This window comes from Mycteria americana, chromosome 21 (genome assembly GCF_035582795.1).
Source record: "Mycteria americana isolate JAX WOST 10 ecotype Jacksonville Zoo and Gardens chromosome 21, USCA_MyAme_1.0, whole genome shotgun sequence".
Lineage (NCBI taxonomy): Eukaryota > Metazoa > Chordata > Aves > Ciconiiformes > Ciconiidae > Mycteria > Mycteria americana.
In genome coordinates this window covers 5,311,986-5,335,281 of record NC_134385.1, presented here as the reverse complement: position 1 = coordinate 5,335,281, position 23,296 = coordinate 5,311,986, and the positions used below count along the sequence as shown (strand labels likewise).

At 46.2% G+C, this 23,296-nt stretch overlaps 1 protein-coding gene and 3 non-coding genes across 6 annotated transcripts; all 4 read left to right on the top strand.

Moving 5' to 3' along the window:
• Positions 1–18,905, top strand: TRNAU1AP (tRNA selenocysteine 1 associated protein 1). Of its 3 annotated transcripts, XM_075522279.1 has the most exons (11): positions 1–212; positions 3,305–3,402; positions 4,203–4,302; positions 7,122–7,174; positions 8,524–8,655; positions 11,843–11,962; positions 13,443–13,605; positions 14,182–14,215; positions 15,959–17,816; positions 18,342–18,555; positions 18,793–18,905. In XM_075522279.1, exons 1-9 carry the CDS (start codon positions 186–188, stop codon positions 16,093–16,095), a joined length of 864 nt encoding a protein of 287 aa, XP_075378394.1. In that variant the 5' UTR covers positions 1–185; the 3' UTR covers positions 16,096–17,816; positions 18,342–18,555; positions 18,793–18,905. The 3 variants fall into 3 exon arrangements, with proteins under 3 accessions (XP_075378394.1, XP_075378395.1, XP_075378393.1); XM_075522280.1 differs by lacking the exons at positions 18,342–18,555; positions 18,793–18,905 and adding an exon at positions 3,118–3,194 and having other exon boundaries at positions 2–212; XM_075522278.1 differs by lacking the exons at positions 1–212; positions 18,342–18,555; positions 18,793–18,905 and adding exons at positions 2,240–2,392; positions 15,530–15,696 and having other exon boundaries at positions 15,959–16,085.
• A 2,787-nt stretch (positions 18,906–21,692) lies between these two features.
• Positions 21,693–21,836, top strand: LOC142419559 (small nucleolar RNA SNORA16B/SNORA16A family). Its single transcript, XR_012778591.1, has one exon. It is a non-coding gene; the product is annotated as a small nucleolar RNA SNORA16B/SNORA16A family (small nucleolar RNA).
• A 762-nt stretch (positions 21,837–22,598) lies between these two features.
• On the top strand, positions 22,599–22,729 carry LOC142419548 (small nucleolar RNA SNORA44). Its single transcript, XR_012778580.1, has one exon. It is a non-coding gene; the product is annotated as a small nucleolar RNA SNORA44 (small nucleolar RNA).
• Positions 22,730–22,932: 203 nt separating this feature from the next.
• On the top strand, positions 22,933–23,067 carry LOC142419549 (small nucleolar RNA SNORA61). Its single transcript, XR_012778581.1, has one exon. It is a non-coding gene; the product is annotated as a small nucleolar RNA SNORA61 (small nucleolar RNA).
• The last annotated feature ends 229 nt before the right edge of the window (positions 23,068–23,296 follow it).

The window sequence follows — 23,296 nt, the reverse complement described above, 5'->3', positions numbered from 1 at the left end:
CGTGGCGGCGGGGGCGCCGCTCTCTCCGCCCGCCGGGCGCCGCGGAGGAGGCGGCGGGGCAGCGCGGCGGCGGAGCGGGCCGCGGGCTCGGCGTGAGGCGGCGCCGGCGGCGGCAGCGGCGGGGCCGAGCCGGGAGGCGAGAGCCGCGGCCCCGCTGAGCCCGCCCCGGGGCCTGCGGGAGCAGCATGGCCGCCAGCCTGTGGATGGGGGACGTGAGTGTCCGGCCGGGACCCGCGCGGGGCTTTGTGAGGCGGGCAGCGGGGCGGCCTGGCCGGCGGGAGGCGGGAGAGCAGCGGCCGGGGCGGCCGGCCCCGGGGTGACCGCGGGCTGGGGCGCACTGACTGACCGGCACCCTCACACTGCCTGACACCCTCACACCGACCGACTGCCTGACACCCTCACACCGACTGACACTCTCACGCACTGACACAGCCTCACGGACCCTCACACGCTCTGACACACGCACAAACTCCCGAGCTGACTGACAGTCTCACACACACACACTCCTGTACGCGCTGGCAGGCTCACGCAGGCTGGACCTCAGGCAGGCACACTCAGGCAGGCTGACACGCACACTTGCACATGCTGACACACAAACACGCACTCGGAGACACTAACCCCGGCCCGGCAGGCACGTTCGTGGGCAGTTACACACTCACAGACACAGTTAGACACACACACACATATCCCAGAGTGACCCTCATTGCCTGCCCACAGCCAGGGTCACAGACACACTCGTGGCACTTATACCAGTGTCCCGTGCTGCCTGTGCTCACGCTGGTGGGCAGACACGCTCCTGGGCACTGACATGTTCTTGCACTTTCATGCTCATGCTCTGTTAGGCACTTACACGCTCATTGACATACTCGTTAGCCTGTACACTCACATGCTTCTAGGGTTTATATGCCGGCTTATATGCTCACATGCTTGTAGGCATTTACATGCTTACGGTCATACGCTCTAAGGCACTTATACACTCATGCGCTTGCATTCGTGCTGCTAGGCTCACATGCTTGTGCTCACACTTGTAGGCACGCTTACTTGCACTCGCATGCTCATATGCATCTATCCAAGAGCATCCCTCACTACCTGCCCCCCACACACGCACACCTGTGGGTGCACTCACGCGCTTATAAGGATTTGCGCTCTCCTACATGCACACACACTCATAAGCACTTACACACCCCAGTGTTTTTCTCATTCCTGCCTGCACGTGCACCTGGCAGCACATTCGCACTCACAGATGCTTCTTCACCCTAGGGCGTCTCTCGCTGCCTGCTCACACGCACGCCGTGGGCACGCTCACATAGTGATACGCACCCCACAGTGTCCCTTGTCGTCTGCCCCTCACGCATACTGCGTACACCCTTGTACTCATGCACCTGTGTCCCTCACCGCTTGCCACTGTACACACGCACTTTCATACACACTTGCGTATGCGTACTCACACCCAGCGTATTGTAGTGCTTTGCTACCCACGTACACGCCTGTATGTATGTGCTCATGTTGTATTGTAGTGTATGCACTGTCTGCCACTTTCATACAATCGCACATGCGATCGCACCGCTGTATCGTAGCGTCCTTGCTGCCTGCCGCATGCTTGTATACACCTGCATATACGTACAGACATGCACATGTGGTTACACCAGTGTATCACAATTTCCACGTTGCCTGTTACTTGCACGCATATCTTTCTGCAGCCCCTTTCTTACAGACCAGCATATTGCATAGTCCTGCTTGCACACACACGTGCACCCTGTAGTCTTCCTCAGCCTCTCTCAGGTGTGTGTACACACAACCCAGCACATCACTGAGGATCCCACTGGCTGCTTCTCTCTCATACACACACTTACACCAAGTTTGCCATTGCTTGCACACATCCACAGACACATCAGTGAGTCTCCCACTGCCTGCCGCTCATGCAAACACACTCTATAGAGTCCCTTTTCTCTTTACCCGCACAAAGGGTTATCTACAACCTCTCCACCATAAAGCCATCTTCTTTTTCAGTCACCTCTCTCACAAGCAGGCTGCTGCTCTTTGAAACACACACATACATATCCGAGCAACAGTTGGCTGTTGCCTTTATGAGTCTGGCTTTCCCGTACACACATGCCACAGGATCACCCTCTGCATGGCACGTCTGTACGGAGTAGTGCTGCCTCCTGCTTTTGGCATGTGTAACGGAGTCATTTCTGCTTTACGCTCACATCTCCGCAGGGCATCTACCACCTTTTGCACGTGCAAGTGCAATATGGTTGCCCACTACCAGATACTGCACAAGTCTGCACCTTCTGTCACACACACAAGTGACAGAGCCACCCGGTACCTGACAGACACACAAACACACTCGAGGGCTGTCAGCTACCACAAGGCCATCTGTCTTACACAGGTATATATACTTAAATATGTGGAGCTATATATGTTTCCTCCACACCCCAGCCTCGTGTTAGCTGTCACATGCAGTGCTCCCCATCAGTATGTATATTGCACAAAACCTTAATTTCAGTTAGTTCCCTCCTCCACGTTCTCTTACACAGAGAGGCATCCTTTTCCCTCAGTACCTTCATCATATATTTGGCCCAAATTGCAGTGCCGTTTCATACTTTTCAGTCACTTACACCATACAGACACCTGTCCTCCAGCCTGTTTGCTCACCCAGTACTGCCGCCCTGCACTTCACCCACACTCTGACACGCACGGTGCCACCCTCACCTGTGACATAAACACGGTCAGTGCACCCGTGTGCAGTACAAAGCGCAGACCTACTGTGGGACGCGATTAGAGGTCTCCCCGCCAAGTGGTGCCCTGCCTATCCTCACGGTTCTGCGAGGTAGACGCGGCTCTGCAAACCCCTACCCCAGCTCGATGGGGGCTGTGTTACCTGACGCATGCCGCCCGTTCGTCTTAGCACCCCGGGCTGTGCCGCGCCTGTGTACCGATAGCGCTGGCCCGACCTCCGTTTGCATACAGAGAAGGAGCCTGCCATCTCCTTATCCCCTGCTCCGTGTAGTGAACGCTCAGTTTGTTGCTGTATGTTTCTGAGTGGCTTTTGTCCTTCTGTGAAAGCTCCCTGTTCTCTGAAATTCATGCTGTCTCTTGGGTTCCACTTTGCAGACTGTTGAGCCTGGTTCATGCATGCCTGCTGGTTTTGAGTGGCATCGACCCTCTTAAATGAGTCTTCTTTTTGAAGTGTAAGGGTAAAATACTTCTCAATAACGTTTTAACTGCTTAGGGTGACATTGACACATATATTCTCCTTTTTGTAGATGCCCTGGTCTAACTTTTTTTTTTGCTTTTATAGCTGGAGCCATATATGGATGAAAACTTTGTTTCAAGAGCCTTTGCCACCATGGGAGAGCTTGTACTGAGCGTAAAAATCATTCGAAACAGGTTGACAGGGTAACTGTTTATGCTTGTTCTCAGTTTGTTCTACCAGTGCATTTGGATTGAACCGTTTGCCCTCTGCATGGCATCTCTGTGGTACTGTCCATGTCGGAATGATTTTCCCTTTGAGCTTTTTGCCATTGCTGCCAACAATATGGCTATATTGATGATAGCAATGGAGAGGGCAATCGCTGGCTCTTCGACCTCCCCGTCAACAAACCAAGGTTTGGCCTTCATCCTGCAGTGCTTCAGCAGTCATTCAGAGTGGCATATGTATGCCATACAGTCCCTCTGGGAATTACAGCTCCTGGGCTGAAGGCTTCAGTGACTAGTCTGTGTTAATCGTTGCACTAGCGCAGCTACGTGATGCTGGCAGAGGTGGGAAGTCTGACTTTAGAAGGAGCCATATGAGGACCCTTTGAGTTCATTTGGAATAAAAGGAGTGACTACGCAGAATAAAGCAGTTTCATGTTCTTGTAAATGTTGTAATTTCAGTTTTCAGTTGTTTAAACTTGGGTGGGAAAATTTATATAGTCAATGAAAGTAGGAAGTAAACCAATTGTGAGCAAAACTATTTTCTATGTGCTTATGTTGACATGACTTACTGGTAAGTAGGGGCTGTCACTTTACTTGAGATCCAAGATTGCTTTGCTAGCTTCTTTTTGGTAGCTAATGTTTATGCTTTGAAAAAGAAACTGTTCTAAGTGTTGCAACTATAGCAAATTTCGTACCAGTTATCTAAAAATACAATATTCCTCCCCAAATGTGTTTTAAATCTGAAATCTTTCTCTCTCCTCTCCTGTGTCTATGTTCAGAATTCCAGCAGGCTATTGCTTTGTAGAATTTGCAGATCTAGCTACTGCAGAGAAATGTTTACACAAAATCAATGGAAAACCGCTTCCTGGTGCTACACCGGTAAGTAAATGAAATTGGCCAGTTGGCAAGCAAAACTGGGAAGGAACAGATAGTGTAGAATCTGTATTTTGAATGATTACAGGCAAGTTCATAGTTAGCAAGCTGGGATTCTTCTTTTCTTTAGAGTTAAATTAATGAACATAAAACTAGTAATGTTCTTGCTCAGAAAAGTGTTGGAAAAAATACTAACTTCTGTGTGAATGTCTGGATAAAATCCAGGTATAGAAATGTTGTATTTCTGAGCCTTTCTACTATTACCAAAGTTGGACTAATAAGACACCAGAGAAGAACAAGGGAAAAATAGATGGAATATACCTACCACAGTCCTTCTATCTCTCTCCATTTGTCGTTCCATATGAATTTGTTACAGCGGGTCTGTTGTTATATATGTACAAGGTGAACTTGCAAGTTCGCACTGAGTTTTGAGTAACTCTGATTTGCAAGAGAAACATGACTTTTAAGCCTTGCATTATTCTTGGCCCTTAGCAAACAAAAGTTATTCAAACCCGTTTACAGTGGAGAAAGAGCTAGTCCATTGTATAATTGCAATACATAGTAAATGTCTCGGGTACGTAAAAGCTAGGTAGTTAGGAAGAAGAGGAGGAATAGTCACAGAGGCTAATTTTAGGATGTTGACTCGAGTGTGTAGTAGATTAAAATGGGACGGCTGACAGCTGTCCGTTGTACCCACAGCAGTTGGCTGCAGTAGCTAGGATGACTGGTTCGTAAAGCAGCTCTAGAATCACCTCAGTTAGTGTGCTATAGGAAGGTAAACTGGTGCCTGTTTCAGTGTGGTTAATACCCTGCGCAGGAAATGGGGCAGTTCAGGTGTTGTTCCTTGAGCTATTTGGTCAACCTTCCTGAGGGGATGGCGTCCCCCGTTAACAGGGGTAGATGAGAGGCCTGGAGGTATCTGTTTCACCTGTCCTGTTTAGTAGGCCCTTATACTGCAAATCAGAGCCTGCGACTAAGGGAAGCCAATCTTCCTAGATCCCTTCTATAGTGACTAGAGAGAGAAAGCGAGCAGCTGTTGCAAGGAGTAATATAATAATTGAAGTTTGGTTTTGGGAATACCCGCCTTTACCCACAGTTTAATTCAAAATGTGGTGTTGTGTAGAGGGATGATTTACATGACACATGGAAAGAATTACACATGTCAGACAGAGATCCAATGTAGGCAGCCTACATCAGTGTGCTCAGCAGGCAACTGTCCAGCTCATCTCTTGCATTTAGATGCTTTTTCTCTTGTTCACAGAAAACTGAACGTGGCTCACTCTTTTATTTATTTTTAAATACTGAATCAGCCGAAGGAGTAACAGAGAGCCATGGTGCTGTTACTGTCTCTCTTTTACAGAATTAGTGTCCCCAATTCCCATTTGAGTGGAAGTACTGTCGGGTCTCTCATTGATTTTAAACCCAAAATACTGCAATGAAGAGCAAAATCCAAAAAAAGATGAAAGTGCTTCAAAAAAGATGAAAGTGCTTCAAAGTGGAATCTAAATTTTGTGTTAGCTTGTAAATGGTCCACGGGAGGAGTTGTGTACCACTGTGCACCAGTGAATGCAAGCATGCAAGGAACATGATTATAGCCTAGAGTTAAGTCTTTGCTCTATTTCCCAAGAATTATTTACGCTATCTTTGAGGGAAGAAAATACATCATACAAGGTGCAGGAGCGCACGAGGCTCTCCGCTGTACTAAACAAATGTCCTGATCTCTAGGTTATGGACTCGCAGTAGGCTTGTTTTCTTTGGCCAAATTCCCCTTGAATTCTTGCTATGCCACTGTGTAGTGCAGAGGGATGTCTGCTTTGGAAGCCTGTTGGGAGATAGAAGAATGGTTTTCAAGCCCCTCAAGCTGATGAGGGAATCCAGCTTAGGTCTTACACTGTCTGGGTGAGTTCTGACACCAGTATTCTTGTAAAGGAGTTTTTTTTGCTTCTTCCTTTGCTTCTTCCTCTGTCAGACTTCTTTCAGAAGAAAATAGCAATTACCATTGCACTCTGCGGTGAGCCTGCTTGGGTCATTGTGGGCTAAGCATCATCTAAGAATGCCCATGGGATTGAGACCCTCTGGATTTTGAGACAGGAGACCAGCTGTTCCTTAGATCTTGGTCTAGACTTAAATGTGACTTGGGCAAAAGTTGGTGAACCCTGGTAGGATGGGTGCAGGGAATTCCAGATGTGCCAGTGGGCACAAATCTAGGCTCCTGGGAAACTTGTTTAAAAAGAAAATCAGGTTCAAAGTTTAGGGAGGCCTCCAGTGTCCAGTGACAGGTAAGGCTTTCAGAAAAACCTTAATTTTGGATCTTACTAAATGAGCACATCATCCAGAGCAAAGTATTTAGCCATACTTCCAGGCTCAGGGATTGATTCCATTTTCCAGTGTGGCAGATTCCGGTCTGCCGGTATTCTTGTAAATCACAAATGTCCAATGGTCTGTGCTGTCATTTCATTTTAAGACCTTAAAATTAGAAGTCATTTAATATTTGTTGTTAGTACCTCTGTTTTCCTGTCTTCCTTAAAGATAGAAAAATTTGATGCTATATAAGGTTCACCTCTCTTTCACTAGCTTTATAAACTGTTGAAATAAAGATAGGCCAAACCTCTTGGTGAAGGTTCTTTGCTGATTTTCATTATTATAGCTCTCCTGAAGTCAAATAAAAATGTTGTCCGTAATACCTTAACTGGCTGGCCTGATGGCATTGAGCATCTGTCAGCATTCAGAAAGTTGTGTAAAATAAGCTTATTGTATTTTTTCCTAATTGTTTGGATTCACATGAGAACATTTGCATGTATGGATTCATTTTTGCCTTGTTTCAGGCGAAGCGATTTAAATTGAATTATGCAACGTATGGAAAACAGCCCGATAACAGGTAAATGCTCAATATTCCAATATTAGTTTTGCCTGCTTAATGTCTCTTTATCAATTGCCTTGCAAAGAGTATTCAAACTATGTAAACCCACAAGTTTGTCATTGCCGGATGAGATGCACAGCTAGCAAATTTGGATAGGAGAGCATTCATGAGATGCATACAACTAAAATTTGTACCATTTTGTCTAGCAGTCCCAGATAACTAAATCCCATAATTAAAAATGTAGATTACATTAAACTGCCTTGGCCCCGCTGTAGATATCTCTGATGCTGTAGTATGTTAGCACTTTCTATGTATCTGGAGGTGCATCCCATCATAATACTGTGTAATGCCATGAATGTCTTTAGCACCTGAAGATAAATGCAGTGGTTTCACACCACCTGGCTTAACTGGCTGGAGTACCACACCAGTCAGCAAAGAGAGAGAAGGGTGCTCTGAATTGCCCTCCCGAGGAGCCCGTCTTTCCCCGTGGACAGTGAAAGGTGCGTAAGGAGACAAGCGGGCTAAACGAGGCTCCTGAAGTTGGGTGGTGCGAGTACCTTCCATAGTGCCTGCTCGGAAACGCTTACACAGCTGAAGGAATAATAACACACGGAGGTGTTCAGGCAAGGCGTGTACGAGGGTGAAAGCAACACAGTCCTGCAATTTATTAGGGTAGTGTTAGTCACATCTCAGCAATTATGTTTTTATTTTAGATTACTATGAATCTTTTTTTAAAAAAAAACACAACTTTTTAGATTAGAATCAAGACCTGACAGATGGGGACAAGAATGAGATTTACATTTGTTAACTAATTCTTATGGTTCCGTTTGCTCTGGAAATGCGGATGGATAACTTAGCCCTTCTGATTCCAGCAGCTTGGCCCGTGGGTCTTTAGCAGAGGGAGGATAACTTCGACTGCCTGTCAGTTCTACGCTTTACCTTTTGTGTGGCACAGCAAATTTGTCAGGAGTGTCTTTTAAGATATTTAAACTTTCTAGCATCAAAGTATCTAATTCGTATCTTATAATTTAAGATCAATATATTGGAAATAGCAAATCCATAAATGAGACATTAATGTTTTCTTGCCGTGTTAGAAATCCAGAGATATCCTGTGAGAACTGAAAAATGAAATTATCTTTAGATAGAAAGCAGTATGGAGTAGATTAGTTGTGTTGCTTGAATTAACTTGGAAAAGCAGTTTCAATAAAAACTGTAGTCACCTAAGCAACTTAACTGGTGACACTTTAAAGTATCCATTAAATGGTCCTTTAATAGCACTTTTGTCTGAAGTCAAATGTTAGCTGTCACTCAGTATGCCTCTTTTTTTGTATGGTTGTACTTAAGAAGTTTTCTTTTGATTTCTTTAGTCCAGAATATTCACTTTTTGTGGGAGACCTGACTCCTGATGTGGATGATGGCATGTTATATGAGTTTTTTGTTAAAGTTTATCCATCGTGTAGAGGTGGAAAAGTTGTTTTGGACCAGGCGGGAGTATCCAAGTAAGTAATCTTTTATTCCTTCTTTTCTTTCACTTCACATGCAGCAACAGGAAAGATATAATGCAGCAAGGGAAACAGAATAGTTCTATCAGCTTAGATTTTGGTTATCTAAAAGTACAATGTTCTTGGATATTCAGTCTACAGTATGCTTGGGTTTTGGTAGTCACCACAGTGTATTGTCACTCCTCTGTCAGTATTATGCCCTTTGTGTGCTGGCAGTATGTTATTGCACTTCTGAAAATGCTGAAAACTGTCGAAGTAATCTTGCAACGCTGTCTCCACTTTCAGCTGGAATTGTGCTTTTACGGTCTTTAGGCTATTGAGTGTATATTCCTATGAAAGCTTTATGGGTTTTTATTTCAAACAGGGTAGGGCAGACAAAGCTATGATTCATTGTCAAGTACTTAGTAGCCGCCTTGTTCATCTTTACTGGAAATGTCTCACCAAAAACAGGTGTCAAAAAGTCGGGTTTCTTAATGTTATTAAAACATTTTCTGCATAGCAGAAAATGAAACTGCATTTTCCTAGAAAAGGGACCAGCTGGTCAGCATCCTTGTTTTCAAAACAGAAATGAACAGGCTTCAATGAAACACAATATTCTGATATAATACCTATGAGAATGTTGTGACAAGACTTAGAATATGGCTGTAGATCTCCCCTCTTTCTCACATAAGGTTTCTCAGTCTTAGACATGTTGGTTTGAAGGAACCTCTGGAGGTCTCATGTCCAAACTCCCACTCTGAACAGGACTGCTGCCAACGCTAGGAACAGGTCAACCGTGAATTGTGTAGCCTGGAAAACCTCCCAGGATGGAGATAATACAACCTGTCTGGGCAGCCTGTTCCAGCACTGCCTCCCTAGTAACGAAGTTGTTCTTAATATGCAACGTGAACCTCTTGCAGAGCTGCTCCGTAACTCTCTGGCTCTTAAGTACTCATGCTGTTACTGCCACCTCGCCTGAGACCGACACTGCTGGGGTGGGCTCCGGGTGCCTCCTCCTCCTCAGAGGTGTAAACCCAGCAGTTCTTGTTTTGCTGCACCTGCTTCAATCTCTGCCTACAAAATAGGTGTCGGGTGATGCAGCTTGGGCCATGAGTTTGCCTTTGGGAACTGTTTCTAAGTGCAGACCTCAGGGAAAGGGAATCTGTGGTAGCTTGAGAAGCAGAGAAAGAGCAGGGACTTAAAGTCCTATTGCTGGGAAGAGCACAGCTGTCTCCCCTAGCAGTGCCAGGGTGTTGCTGCCAGGAGCTTTGTTGTAACTTGTGCGGTTACTCAAAGCTGAGGCAACTGCAAGTGTTAGTGTGATGCGAGAGAGGAACCTGGGGCTTGTGCACGTGCCTACCAAAACCCTGGCCCTTCCAGCCAGGGCTGGTAGATCAAGAAGGCCTCCTCCCAGCACCTCTTGTCCAGGCAAGAGAGGAGCTTGAAGCCTGATGCTGTAGTGCTGTGCCTGCTTCTTTGCTTTCTGCTGAGGATGCAGGCTGGGGGGGGCTTGTCCTAACTGCGGGGACAGGACAGAATGTCTGCCAGGGAGGTCCTGGCCACAAAGAAACTATTTCTTGGTGGGTTTTTTCTGTACTAAAATCTGGTTTGGCCATTGGTGTGAAAAATCTAAGTGTCTGGAAAAGTTGGAAGAATCACTGTCTGTCCCTTGCCACGCCCAGCTATCTATTCCTATACACTACATCTAACTCCGTCTGCCCGTCTGTGTTTTGGAACTGCCAATATTCCCGGTTTCATTTACACGCTCCCGGTCCCATCCAAAAGGCTGCAGGAGTCTTTGTAGCAGCTTAGAAACTTCCACGCTTTTGTGTGCGAACACCTAAATTGACTTAAACTGTCCTAACAGCTGATTTGCGCTGGTTTAATTTGCCACAGTCCTTTCGCAGAGGGCAAGTTAAACAGAACGTGTACCCATGTAGAGTTTTGCTCTTGCTTACTTATCCAGTTTGTATATAGAGAAGCCTGAGCTTTGATTTGGTCTTCTTTATATGGGGAGTACACGCATATATATGCATATATATTAAAAAAATATATATTTGGACTTGTATGTATAGCTTGCTATGCAAGATACTGCATTTTAGGGGGCACCAACTGCTCTGTAATAGCTTCCAGTGTGGACCTACTATCAGTACTAGGTGATGCCACTTTCAAAACAGTGTGTTACTTGGTGTTTAAGAGTTCCCACAGAATAGATAATATGCTGTAAATGTACACCCTTGCTTATGGCTCGTTCTTTTCCCCAGGTAGACAAGCCCTTTCCCTCCCAGACTCCTTCCTTCGCCTAGATGGATTCCTGTTTCCCTCCCACACCTAAGTCTTTGATCTTTCTGCTGCGTGAGGCAGCCCATCCCATCTTGGGATCCTGGCACTGCCCTCTTGGATGCTGTTGCATTGCTTCTGACTCACTACAGCATCAGAATCCCACGCAAAGGACCTTTGGGGTTGGAGGGGAATTAATATTTTCTGTCTGGCTGACGTACAGTGCTGCTAGCACCGCAGTGAAGGATTGCCACAGAGCTGAGGGGTTGCTGGCTGTGCGCTATCCCTGTTCAAGTTGTGCTGTCAGAGCAGGTTTTAGCAACTTGACGTTAAGAGCTCGTTTTCAGGTCCACTGTTGAGAATGCTGATGGGGCTGTACTGTTGTTAGGAATGACGGAAAGCCTATTTGAATATTTTCCTGTTGAAAAAAGGACTTGATCGGAAAGTGTAGCTCAGTCGATCCTACGGAAAAGCAAAGTTTTCCTTCACAGTGGGGCAGTTTTGGATATAAACGGTGTCTATGTCTTGTCAATCCTGTGCCGACTTGCAACTATTTAGATTATCTATATCTTCCCAGTATAGATTTGAGGCTTTGCTACTGTCTGTTCATGCATTTCGACATGTCTTGTGTCAGCTCACTTCCAGTTCCCCAGAATCCACTGGCACAAGAATGACTTTACTTTTGTGAAGCCCTTGCAAGCACTGCCAAAGTTTGGATGTACGGTTTCAAGCATTTTGCAAATAATACAAAGCAACTGGAAGACGGAAGCACTTAATCTCTGCTAAAAAAAAGGACAGGCCTAGCAAAAGTGTTTCACTTGCTGTGTTTTTCAAAACAATTTTGACTTCACTGTAAATATTAAAAAAAGAAAGTAGCATGGCTTTTTTGTTTTTGTTTTATATGAGTTATTCTGTATCTCTGCAGAGGTTACGGGTTTGTGAAATTCACGGATGAACTGGAACAGAAAAGAGCGCTGACAGAGTGTCAAGGAGCTGTGGGTTTGGGCTCTAAACCTGTACGCTTGAGTGTGGCTATACCAAAAGCGTGAGTATAAGAGCAGCCAGACGTTTATATAAGAGGATCATGATGTGAAATCACATGTATTTTTAAATGTCTTTTAGTGGTTTGGGTACATTTCCTGGATGTTTCCATCACAAAGTGAAGGAATACCCACGAGTATAGTAAAGTAGCTGGAGTATCAGAATGCACAGGAATTCAAAAACATTATAACATTAGATCAAGACTAAGCATTTTACACTGTTTTTATTTGTATACATTATTAAATACACACACATGTACACACACTGTATTTAAATATGATTACTTTTAAAGTATATGTTCCTTTGCATTAAAATGAAATAGTCTAAATCTGCTTATTGATTTCTGGATAGCAAAGCTCAATTACCTTGCTAATTCTATTATAATGTCTACTAAATATAAGTCTTTTGGGGCAGGGATTAACTTTTTTTTCTGTGTTTGTTCAGAACCTGATACAATGAGATCCTGGTCTGACTTGGGGCTCGTAGCACTAGGGTAATACAAATAATAGTAATTGCTCCCTATTTGAATAATATTTAGATTTTCAGTGACCTCAGAAGCCTTGGGGGGATAAGGAAGAGAAAAGCAGAAAAGGGGGGTGTCTCATGGTGAGAAGATTGATGTTTCCCTCTTCCTGCTTCTCACTAATTTCATCATTAGACGTAGCTATGTGTGACATATTTTCATTTCCAGACAATATTCGTCATCTCATTATTTCAAATCTTGATAATCAGGTGAGATGCCCAGCTCCTTGGGAATGCTGCCACTTTATGGCAAGGAATGGGAATTTTAGTCAGCTCACAGGCTATTTAAGTTTATTTTTTTAATTACTTGTAGTCCTTTTTACTTCATGAGCTCTTCCAACTATGTGCACCAGTTCACCTTCCAACTATGTGCACCAACTAAGACCACCCGCTTCAGTGGGAATGGGGACACCCAGTCGTTGGTTAGGCTTCTGTACGGTAGTGGCAGAAGGGAGAGGTTTTTTTCCATTCTCACTAAAGAAACCCCCCAGTTCTTTTGCAAGGCTCCAAGTCTTTAACTCTTCATGTAAAGCAAGACTCAGTACCTTGTCTCAGGAAGCTGCAGAGTACTTAGTTTCCTCCTCTTTATCTGAAGGAAAAGGGGACCCAAGAATCTGGATCATGGTTCAGGATTATTCTAAACTGAGGCTCATAGTCCTGAACTCTTCCCAAAGCCAGGAAGTGATACTGAATTACTCATAAAGAATGAAAGCAATGTTTATTAATGAAGATGAATATGAATACAGGAAAGGGCGTTAAATTTAAACCACTTCTTTCTTTCTGCAAATGTATGCAAATGATAAATACTGCTGCAGTAAATAGTGAATGTATTTTAAAGACTGAAATTTGCATGTTAGATTAGGCCTTGTCTATGTACCATATTGTATCTTAAGCTATTTCACTGCTTTTTTCCATAATTGTTCTGCATTATTTGCAACTTATTCCTGCTTTATTTTTTTAAGTAATCGTGTGAAACCAATGGAGTACAATCAGATGTACAACTATAATTATAACCAGTATTACCAACAATATCACAACTACTATGCCCAGTGGGGCTACGACCAGAACACAGGCAGTTACAGCTACAGCTATCCCCAGTACGGATACACGCAGAGCACAATGCAGGTAGGGCAGCGCGACGAACTCGCTCTTCAGTGATCCGTCAGCACAGAAACACGACATAGGTTACAAAGCGGTGATGGGCACATTTTATATTCAACTTTGAGGTCTTAATCTAGCTACTTGATGAGGAAGCAAGACTGTTTAGCAGACCCTGGTGTGTACTGTTGCCTTGTATGGGGGATATTGCTGGGACTGGAGGGGTAAAAAGGTCTGGAGGGCACAAAGGGTCTCTTAATACAGTTGTCATGGTAGAAGGGTTCTCTTGATATGGGTAGTTGGACAGACAGTGCTAAGACTGCCTTCTGGGATCCTTCATAAGCCTTGTTTTAGAGGAGAAAACAGATCAGGACAGCCACCCACTGCACCCCAGGGATCTGAAGAACTGCTGCCTCTGTTAGAAGTTTAGTGTGGGATCTCCCCCGTGGAGTCTGCTGGGAGCGGAACACAGGGCTTATGTGTGAAGAATTCTGTTGTAGTCAGCCAGATATAAAAGTCAGTAAATGACAGCAGTAATCAACAGATGATGTCCGTAAAAGAAGAGTATCTGCTGTCCTAAGGTGTTTTTTTTTTTCCTTGCAGACATATGAAGAAGTTGGTGAGGATGCGTTGGAAGGTATGTTTCTTGAATTTGATATTGAAGTTGTCTGTGTCCTGCACTGATTAGAGATAGTCTTTCTCAAATTGACCCTTAATTTCAATGTGTAATATACCTTTACCTTTGTAAATCTGAGGTCTGAGAAAATTTGTGGGTCACTATGACCTAGCACAATTGCATTTTTATTTTACAGTTTCTCTTCCTGGTCTGAACCTTGTCGGGACTGAAACTAAGTGACTTCACTAGCATTGAGATTTTAATCTTCTGTAGTACTCACACTTTTATCCTTTTTTTAAGTATTTTTTCTGGTACACTACAAAAACAATGGAGATATTCTGTTTTTCTGTAAAATCTTGGAATTTAGAGCCCAGGATATTTCACTGTGCTTTTAGTTTAAAAAACAAATAATATCAGTTAGCATGCTGATAAAATATTTGCTTTAGCAGTCATTGCTTGAAATGGGCCACTAAAACTTATTGGGGTTTTAGATATATATACAAGCAGTTTTCATTTATTGATGCAAGAAAAACTCATTTCATACTAGGAGTTCCAAATTTCTGTCTTGAGTGGAATATGCACTATGTAGTGTATCTTATTCTTCTTTTTAAAAAAAAATTAAAAATCACATGGTACCAGTAGAAAGCAGCTGGATCCTTTACAGGATCCATAGGTATCAGTAACGATGTCAGTGAGAAAGCCCTTAATGGCTTTTAAAAGCGTTACAGGAGAGCTTTCCTTTCTCTGAAACCAACACACCAGGACTATAGTTAGAATATCTCTGGGGTGTCTTTTTCTCATTGATTAAATGAATATGTTGAACTTTGTAGGAAACTGAGATAATGTATTGCCAGTGTATCATTCCTTTTTCTTAATCCCGTTCTCCTGTGACGTGTTACAACATGCCGTAGCTAAAACCGAACATGTTTATGAGCATTTTATTCCTGATGTGTTTTGTAGTTTTTTCCATTCAGTCAGCTGGTTGCTTTGCACTCTGATAGCCATGCACTAACCTATGTGATGGTGCTACTCTGATAACCTGAGCGTTATCGTGTGGGTGGTGTTAGGTGAGCTTTACATCCTACAAGTGGTTTGGGGAATACGATGAGGCGATTTTTGTGAAACATTAAGTGTGCATTGGTAACAGCAGAATTGTACCCGCTGGGTTGCTCTCCAGCTCCAAAATGCTTTAAAAACATTTCTTCCAATGTAAAATAGGGGACATATTCATACGTAATTCACTGGGTGTTGCTGGCACTTCTTTGGTTACTAACTGTGAAATGCTTTGAGATGTTCGAGGCTTTGGCAGACGAGCTCTGGTGACTCTTGTTGCAGCAGCGTAGGACGCTACCGTCCCCAGCCATCCACTCTGACCCTGTAGTGGAGGGAGCAGAACGGAACGTGTGCCTGCGCCTCCGCTCCTCCACTTTGCAGTCCGGTGCCTTAGTGCCAACCCACCTTCTTTGGCAGTTTAAGTGGCCACACTGGGCTGCGAGGTGCAGGTATGCGTTCTCTCTGTTGACTCTGCTATGGGGGCAATCACCACTGGAAAGAGGGACGTATTTGGATGTAGTTATTTCTTATCCCATTGCAGAAAGATTGACTAGGGCTAATCTAGTCCGGTTCATGATTGGGCAAGTGCTGGGAATGTTTTGTGACTGTCCCCACATTTGTTTTAATAAAACTAACATGTTTACGGGGTATGGGTTTTTCCTAACACATTTGGCATGTGACCTCTTTGTCTGTCTATCTTTCCTCCTTTAGATCCAACGCCTCAGTTGGACGTCCATGAAGCAAATAAACAGTTTATGGAACAGAGCGAAGAGCTCTATGATGCCTTGATGGACTGTCATTGGCAGCCTTTGGACACTGTCTCGTCAGAGATTCCAGCCGTGTTATAGCCTCGTTGCTGAGGCACTGTGTCTGTGTGACAAGCCCGCCAGTGCGCTCCAGACTGTTATGCTGCACCTGGATCCTGCAGTCGTGAGGGGTGGCCCTTTCTCCACCCAGGTCTGTTACTCGAAGTACAGGAGGACTGTGGCCTTTCCTGTACAGAACGAGTATCGTAGGAGCATCATGGTAACTTTTATTCATGGTGAAAGTTAGAACTGCAACAGTTTTATTCCTTTTGTCTTGAAATGAACTCTTAATACTTCTTGGGAATTGTAATTTATAAACTTTCAACGAGATGGCACAGGGGAAAGACTCTACTCCAACGTACAATAAAAAAGTTGGTCTTTTAAGTAAAATTACCCTTTGCATTTTGGTTCCTGCCCATCTTTCTGTTTTGCTGCCCATTTAACTGTCTTCAGTCATTTGATCCAACTCTCATGAATGTGTTATTTTAGAAAATCATTGTTGGATACCACTAAAATGTCTCAAAAGCTCTCTGGTGACTGGGTAAGGTTGCTGTAACTTGAGCACGGGAAAGAACCATGTAGATGAAAGCTGTAAAACCTTCTGTTTAACCTAAGCTATGATCTTGAGCTAGCAAGTTTATAGCACGGAGTTCTTAAGCAATCTACCTGAAGAGCATTTTGGAGAGTAAAGACAGAAAGGAGCATTATAAAACTACTACAGACCGATGCCTTCTACCTGGTGATCTCTCGCACGTTTGGCTTGCTTCTCCAACCTGTGTATGAGGAAATAATTCCCCATCAGTCAAGCAGTTTAAAACACTTTTACCAGCAACCTTGTTTAAATGTTATTTTGTGTACCATGCCTTTTTTCATTGTGGACACACCTTGATGGTCTCATTAAGATGTTAAGATTTCATAGCGTCTTCCACTGCCCTGTCAGAGTGAATATGGTGAAACTGAAGATCATGCAGCAAAAACGGGTCAGAGCAATCTAATCGATATATTGTGCAACAAATTGTTGCTAACCTGGAAAGCAGTTTTCTACTGGATGTTGTATAAGCTGGATGGACAAGCAATATATTTAAGCTAATATTATGTTGCATTAGAGGTGAAAGCGAAAATAATAGCACTTATGTACATGTTATAAGCCCTTTTCAGGCTTTTGTGCCTTAAACTCTTTGAGAAACAGGAACAGATAAACTACCTGTAATAAATGTCTATCCAAGAAATAGTTTGGTAACTGAAATTGCTACTGCAAAGCGTTTAGTTGCCACCCTGCCCATGTTGATGCAGAGATTTGCCACAAAATTTAAATACTTTCATAAAGCCTACTTCTACTACACCTTTGTTTGTGTCCATAATTCTGATATATTTGTCAGTCTGTGGTCTTTTTATCAACTGCAACGGTAAATGCACTGTGAATATGAGGGGAATGGTGACGTACACTGGAGTTAGCGTTATTTCTGAACAAGTGGAACGAGAGGACTGCTAGAGCCCTGCGTTCTCATCTGCTGTGAATTTTTTCCTCCCGCTGTGCATCTCACTGTGCTGTGGGCTGTTAACAGTGTCCTAACCTTCAGTTACTCTGCATTTTCGGAAATGAATGTCCCCTGCGTGTGCTGGTAGTGTTTCAGAGGCACCAGAGAGGTGGAAGAGAGCAGAGTGCTTTTTTTCTTCTGACGTAGCTGACCAGCGGTGCTGAACACTCAGATGATGCCCCTTCTTCTTGAAAAGCGCCTGTTCAATAGTGTGGCATTTCAGAGGTGATGTAAAGAAGGTTTTCTTTATGTTCTGCTGTTAAATGCTTTGTAGGTCGTTCTGTTGCTGTGCTGCGACAGTGCTACCCTGTATGTCCTCTTTTGGACCTGCCTTGGCAGAAAGAAAGTTGGTAATGATTCGTCTGAGCCATCCTCAGCGGCATCCCCTGGTTTCTATGGATATACAGATATATCCATATCCGTATGGATATACAGACCATACGGATATCCATGGATATCCTATGGATATACAGACCCTTGGGCCCTTACACGGAGAACAATTTGGGAGTACAGAGGCCAGCAAAGATTACCCACCGACGCCTGTTTACTGGTGCTGCAGAGCTTAAAATAGCTCATGCATTTCCTTTTGGGAGAGAGGTTGACGTGAGGCTTTGGGCCACGCTCCCTTGATGTGTGAGCCAGCCTTTTGGGGTTGTTTGTGAGAATCTCAGCCAATGCTTTGTTGAGCTGTTAATCTCTCTGCACTTTTTCTTCTGTGTATCACTTACTCATCTTAATGTTCATTTTCAGCTCCCGGCCATTATTGCAGCATCTGAAGTGCAGAGGAGACTTTTATGTGGAGCTACAAAACAGCCGGTCACCTGGATTTTGTAGGGTTTGTGTTTTGGAATCCAAGTTAAACAGAGTGTGGGATTTTGTTTCTCGTGGATGGCTACAGGAAAAGCCCTGATTAATTACCACTTAGTGTAACACAAGATGAAAGACAAGGACTCCGTGTAGTAAGGTAAATTCTGCTTTTATCTTTATGTGCTAAAGGCAAGAAATCCAAGGCAGATGATATCACAACTCCCCAGGATTATGTAATTCTTGAAAATTGCATCAAAATATGCAGTTGAGATTATGAAGTATTCTGCCTTTCAGCATGCAACGTTTACTAGTAATTACAAAAATGACTCAAACATTCTTACTATGCTACTTGATGAAGATGTGATGATCCAATTTGGATTACTCTAAATTGCAGGGACTCTCGGATTACCGTTTGAGTTGCATAGACTGAAAAATGTTTAGCCAACTGCAGAGCTGGAAAGACGTGGGCGTTACTCCTGTCGGGCATGAAGTCGTGATTTCCAAAGCGTAAGCTGCAAGGCTGCGGGGTGGCCTGTTGCTACTAACATGTGTTTAATTAAAAGCTTAACAGTAAGCGTCGGGGGTGGCCTGTGAGAAATTCTAACCAGCTTCCAATGGGATGAGGAGTTTGAAACCATTTCTTTAGCAAACGTGGGTCTGTACCAGCGCAGCCCTGTGTGTGGGTTGAGGGGTCTGACAGGGGCTGGCGACGATGTTTTCCATGTGTGTCCGACTAGCGAAGATTCCTGTTACTTGGACCAGTTTCAGGAGACAGGTTCATGTCCCGCACACCAAGAAGTACCCAACACCCTTAGGTATTTCTCCGAATCCCTTTTGAGGAACAGAGATGTTTCACTCTGATCTTTGCGTACTCAGTTTCTCATTACTGGCTTGCTAATCCCCAGCTTCTGCTAAACAAGATCTGAGAGGAATTTTTACCTTCCAGCCTTGCTATCTCCCAGTGTATCTTGTAAAGCATACTGGATACACCAGTTTCTGGATTTAACTTGGGATTTGCTTAGACATGAAATTAATTCGGTGTCAGGATAGAGTATGAATTTTGAATACAATAGCTACATTTAGCAACTGATAGAGCTAGTTCAGAAAATGTTACTCTTACAAAGCTTGCTTTACCTTTTTGCCTGGTTAGAGCATTCTTCAGAAAATATCTCCTTTTTTTTTCAAGTTACTACACTTTTCTTCCTTAGCAGTTATTCCCAGTCAAAATGGTTTTACCAAGTGGGGTCAGTTTTGGAAGAAGGGTTTTGGGGGTAGTGGTTGGTACACCCTCACAACAATATGCTGCTTCTGTTGTAAAATTTCCAGGGTCAAAGCCGTGGTAGACAACGCAGTCCAGGCGATGTAGATGGAGTTGTATGTGGACAGGGTTCGTCTTGTCCCCTCAGCACACAGGACCCCTGAGGAGCTGCAGGCAGGGCAGCCCACCTGGATCACTAATTCATACGTGCTTTTCCTTACTGCTGTTTTTTCACAGAGTGCTTCCCTGCGGGTTGTCTGCTCCCACCTGTCCAGCGGTGGGAATTGCAGCCTCTTCCACCCGTCCTGCCCTACGGAAGAGACTGGTGTGAGGCTCCCAGCCATGCCGGGAGGCTTCATCAGGGCTTCGCTGACCTTGTGGTCAAGCACCGCAGGCATGCAGCGGGAAGCTTCTCTGCTCCGTCTTCTCTCCATCCATCTTCTCATGATGGGCTGAGGTCTACTGAGCGTCTGGTGGTTTTTGGTATTGCTCTTTGGGGATTTTTCCCCTTTAGCATTTGGAAAATTCTCTTCCCAAACAATTGTTTTCCAAGGTCTGAATTTTTGGGGTGGGGTTTTTCCAAGGTTGTCTGAATTTGGGGGGTTTTTGCTACAATGAGCAAGTTTCTGTCCTGCCCTAGGATTTGACGGGGAGATTTCTGGGTTCACTTTACACGAGTCGCTGTGCCAAGGAGAATCCGGGCTGCCCGGGAAGTACCTCGTGACTTGGGAGAGCAGCTGCAGGATCCGTGGAGGAGGCAGAGGACGGGACCAGCTGCTTGTAACCTGTCCCTGCTGGCTTTGGCAAGGGCTGTTTTTAGAAGAGCTTGGTCACGCAAGGTTTGGGGCTCATTTCCAGACTGACTTCTCCTTTAAATGGGTGCCAGGCTTATTTTGTTGGTAATCTGGCATGTTTGTGGTGGGGTTACCAGCTTGAAAGGGTGATTCCTGAGCACTGTGAATTTTTTCATCTGTGAATTTTGCTCAGAACAGATCAAAACCTAACTATTGCTCTCCCTCATGCTTTTTGCACTTTCTCCAGGGCTCAGGAGCGGGAAGCAGTCTCAGGCTTTTCAACCTGATTTTTCATGGTGGCTGTGGCTTCAGCATCAGTACCTGCCGAAATTTCAGCAGTCCCTTCCAACCAGTTGGCAGGTGCTCTCATTGTAAATCCTTCCCACTGCTTATGGAGCATGAGCCCGGAACCTGACAGAGGTATTGCTTTGGCAGAGAGACTTTTGTTTCCAAGAAACTTTCCTTCTGTTCCCCGAGGGTGGGGTGTTCCCCCCACCTTCCAAAAGGGAGGAAGGAGTAGGAAAAACGTGGCTGCTGCCTTCACCTTTTCGAAGAGAAACCCTTGACGCAGACCTTGCGGGGAGGAGAGAGAATTTGTCTTTGTGCCATGAGACTGTAGCTCATCGGGTGGGGTGGGGGAGTGTGGCGCAGCCCCCGGTGCAAGTGGAGGGGTTGCAAATCATGGTCTTGCTGCTTGGGGGTGGGATGTCCCCTGCCTTCCCTGCGGCCCTCGGAGGAGGGGGGCGTTTGTCCTTTGGGGAATGGTCCGGCCTGGCATGGGGGGGGGGGCTGTAGGCGGCGCGAACTACAACTCCCAGAAGGCTCTGCGGGAGGGCCCGGCCTCAGCAGCCAATCAGCGCCCGCGCTGCCGCCCTATAAAAGGCCGCCGCGGGGTGCCTTCCGCCTCTCTCTGTGATGGCGGCTGCGCTGGGCAACGGGGGGCTGCGGCGCGGGGACAATCCGCCGCCATCCGCCCTCCCCCGGGGCTCTCCCGCCGCTCGGTCCCGCCGCATCGACGCCCCGCGGGCTCCGCGCCCGGGCGGCGGCGCTTCGGGGCGCTCCGATGGGCTGTGAAGGGCAGCGCGGGCGCGGGAGGGCCTTGCTCCCTCCCTCTCTCCCAGACCGGGCCCGGCGTGCGGGGAAGATGGCGGGGCCGCCGTGGGTGAGTGGCCTCCGCAGCGGGCTGAATTAAAAACCCGCCCTGGGAGAGGCGGCTGCTGGGCGGAGGAGCCCTGCAGACCTGCCCGGCCCTATCGAAGCTGCATCTGTCTCGGTGCCGTGGCAGATGCAGTCAAAAAGGAGCCGAGAGCGAGGGGTTTTCCTCGACGGTCGCCGCGCAGTTTGAGCCTCCGTAACTGTCCGGCAACATTTCGGGAAAATACACGACCCGGGGGACCCTGGGGGCTGCCGAGCCGAGGGCGAGGGGCTGGGCCCTGGCTGGGGGCGGAGGTGGTGGCCGGGGGTGCTGTCCCTCGAAGAAAGCAGCTTCCCCGAATACCTGCTTCTGGAGTCCGAATTGGTGCACGACGAGGTGGGAGGCGGTGGGCATCGCAGCTCTTCTGTTGCTCTATGATACTTCTTCTGTCTTAAGGATCTGCCTGAAGTTCAAGACTGTACTCGTCCCCAGCAGCATCCTGGTATGGAAGGTGATACCAGTGCGCAGGGTGGCTGGTGACGGCCTCGGCTCGGCGGCGTTGGGCAGGTGAGATGTGCGATTCAGGTTCTGGAATCTCCCCTTACGCTGGGAATTTGGTTGCCTTTGGTTGCCTTCTTGCCCTTGGCCGGAGCAGCAGCATTTCCTGGCCCTCTGCTGGCAGATGCTGCCGGCGTGGTCCTTGTTCCCGACGCCGTGGACCCTCCACAGGACTCGGGCGTGGGGTTCGGCCCTGCAGACGAGGAATTCCCGCTGGCGGGGCCCCTCACAAGTATCTCTCCGGTCACTAAGGACTGCAGAATCCCCTTACTTCTTGCTCTGTTGAGATCGTGTGTGGGTGGGGTAAGGGGACTTTCTCTCCCCAGCGTCGCTGGGCCTGGCTAGTGGCAGAACTGGGAATCAAATCTGATCCAAAGCCGGCAGATCACTCTGCTCTCGCTGCATCTGCCGCTCTGGAGCTGTGCTGGCTTTGCCAGGCGAGCTCGGTGGTGACTCTGCATGTTTATCCAAGAGCTGTGGCTCCGGGCAGTAGCTACAGGTCTCCAACAACATGCAAGAGCAACGGGAAGGTCTTTGACTGCGGGGCCTCTTCTGCCTGTTGCTGTCACTCGCCCCTCCTATATATTTTCTGGAATTAGGGTGTTTTTTCTTGCAAGGCTCTGGTGGTTTCTGGGTGGGGTGTGTCAGTCTGCAGCCTGCTGCTGATGTCGGGGGTGTTGCGATGTGTTCCAGGGTTTCTTGACGTTTCGGAGCGCTCTCAGCCGATGGCCTGCCTGCCAGATAGACCCGAGGTGAGAACGCACGCCCTTGTCAGAGCGCCGTAACCCGTCCCTCCAGATCCCTTTCCCATCAGATCTGAATACCGATCTTGTGGTCGAAAAAGGAGGAAGAATAAAATTCAAACTGGTCTCGGCCTCTTTGCTGCTGCAGTGCTGCTCCGAGAGGGGCCAGTTTGAAGACAGTCTGTGGTGGCCTTGCTCCTTCGGGAAGGCCGGGTGGGCATGAAACCCCCTGGTCAAGAGAAGGGGTAGGTGTTGGGCACGGAGGGCAGAGGTGCGGTGAGGGTTTGCAGGCTGGTGTTCGCTTGGGCTGGGTCTGACGTGTTGATTCCTAGTGCACCGTGGCCCATCGACGTCAGATCCTTACCCGTGGCTCTGTTTTTTTCAGGAATTACTCGCTTAGTGGAAAAGGC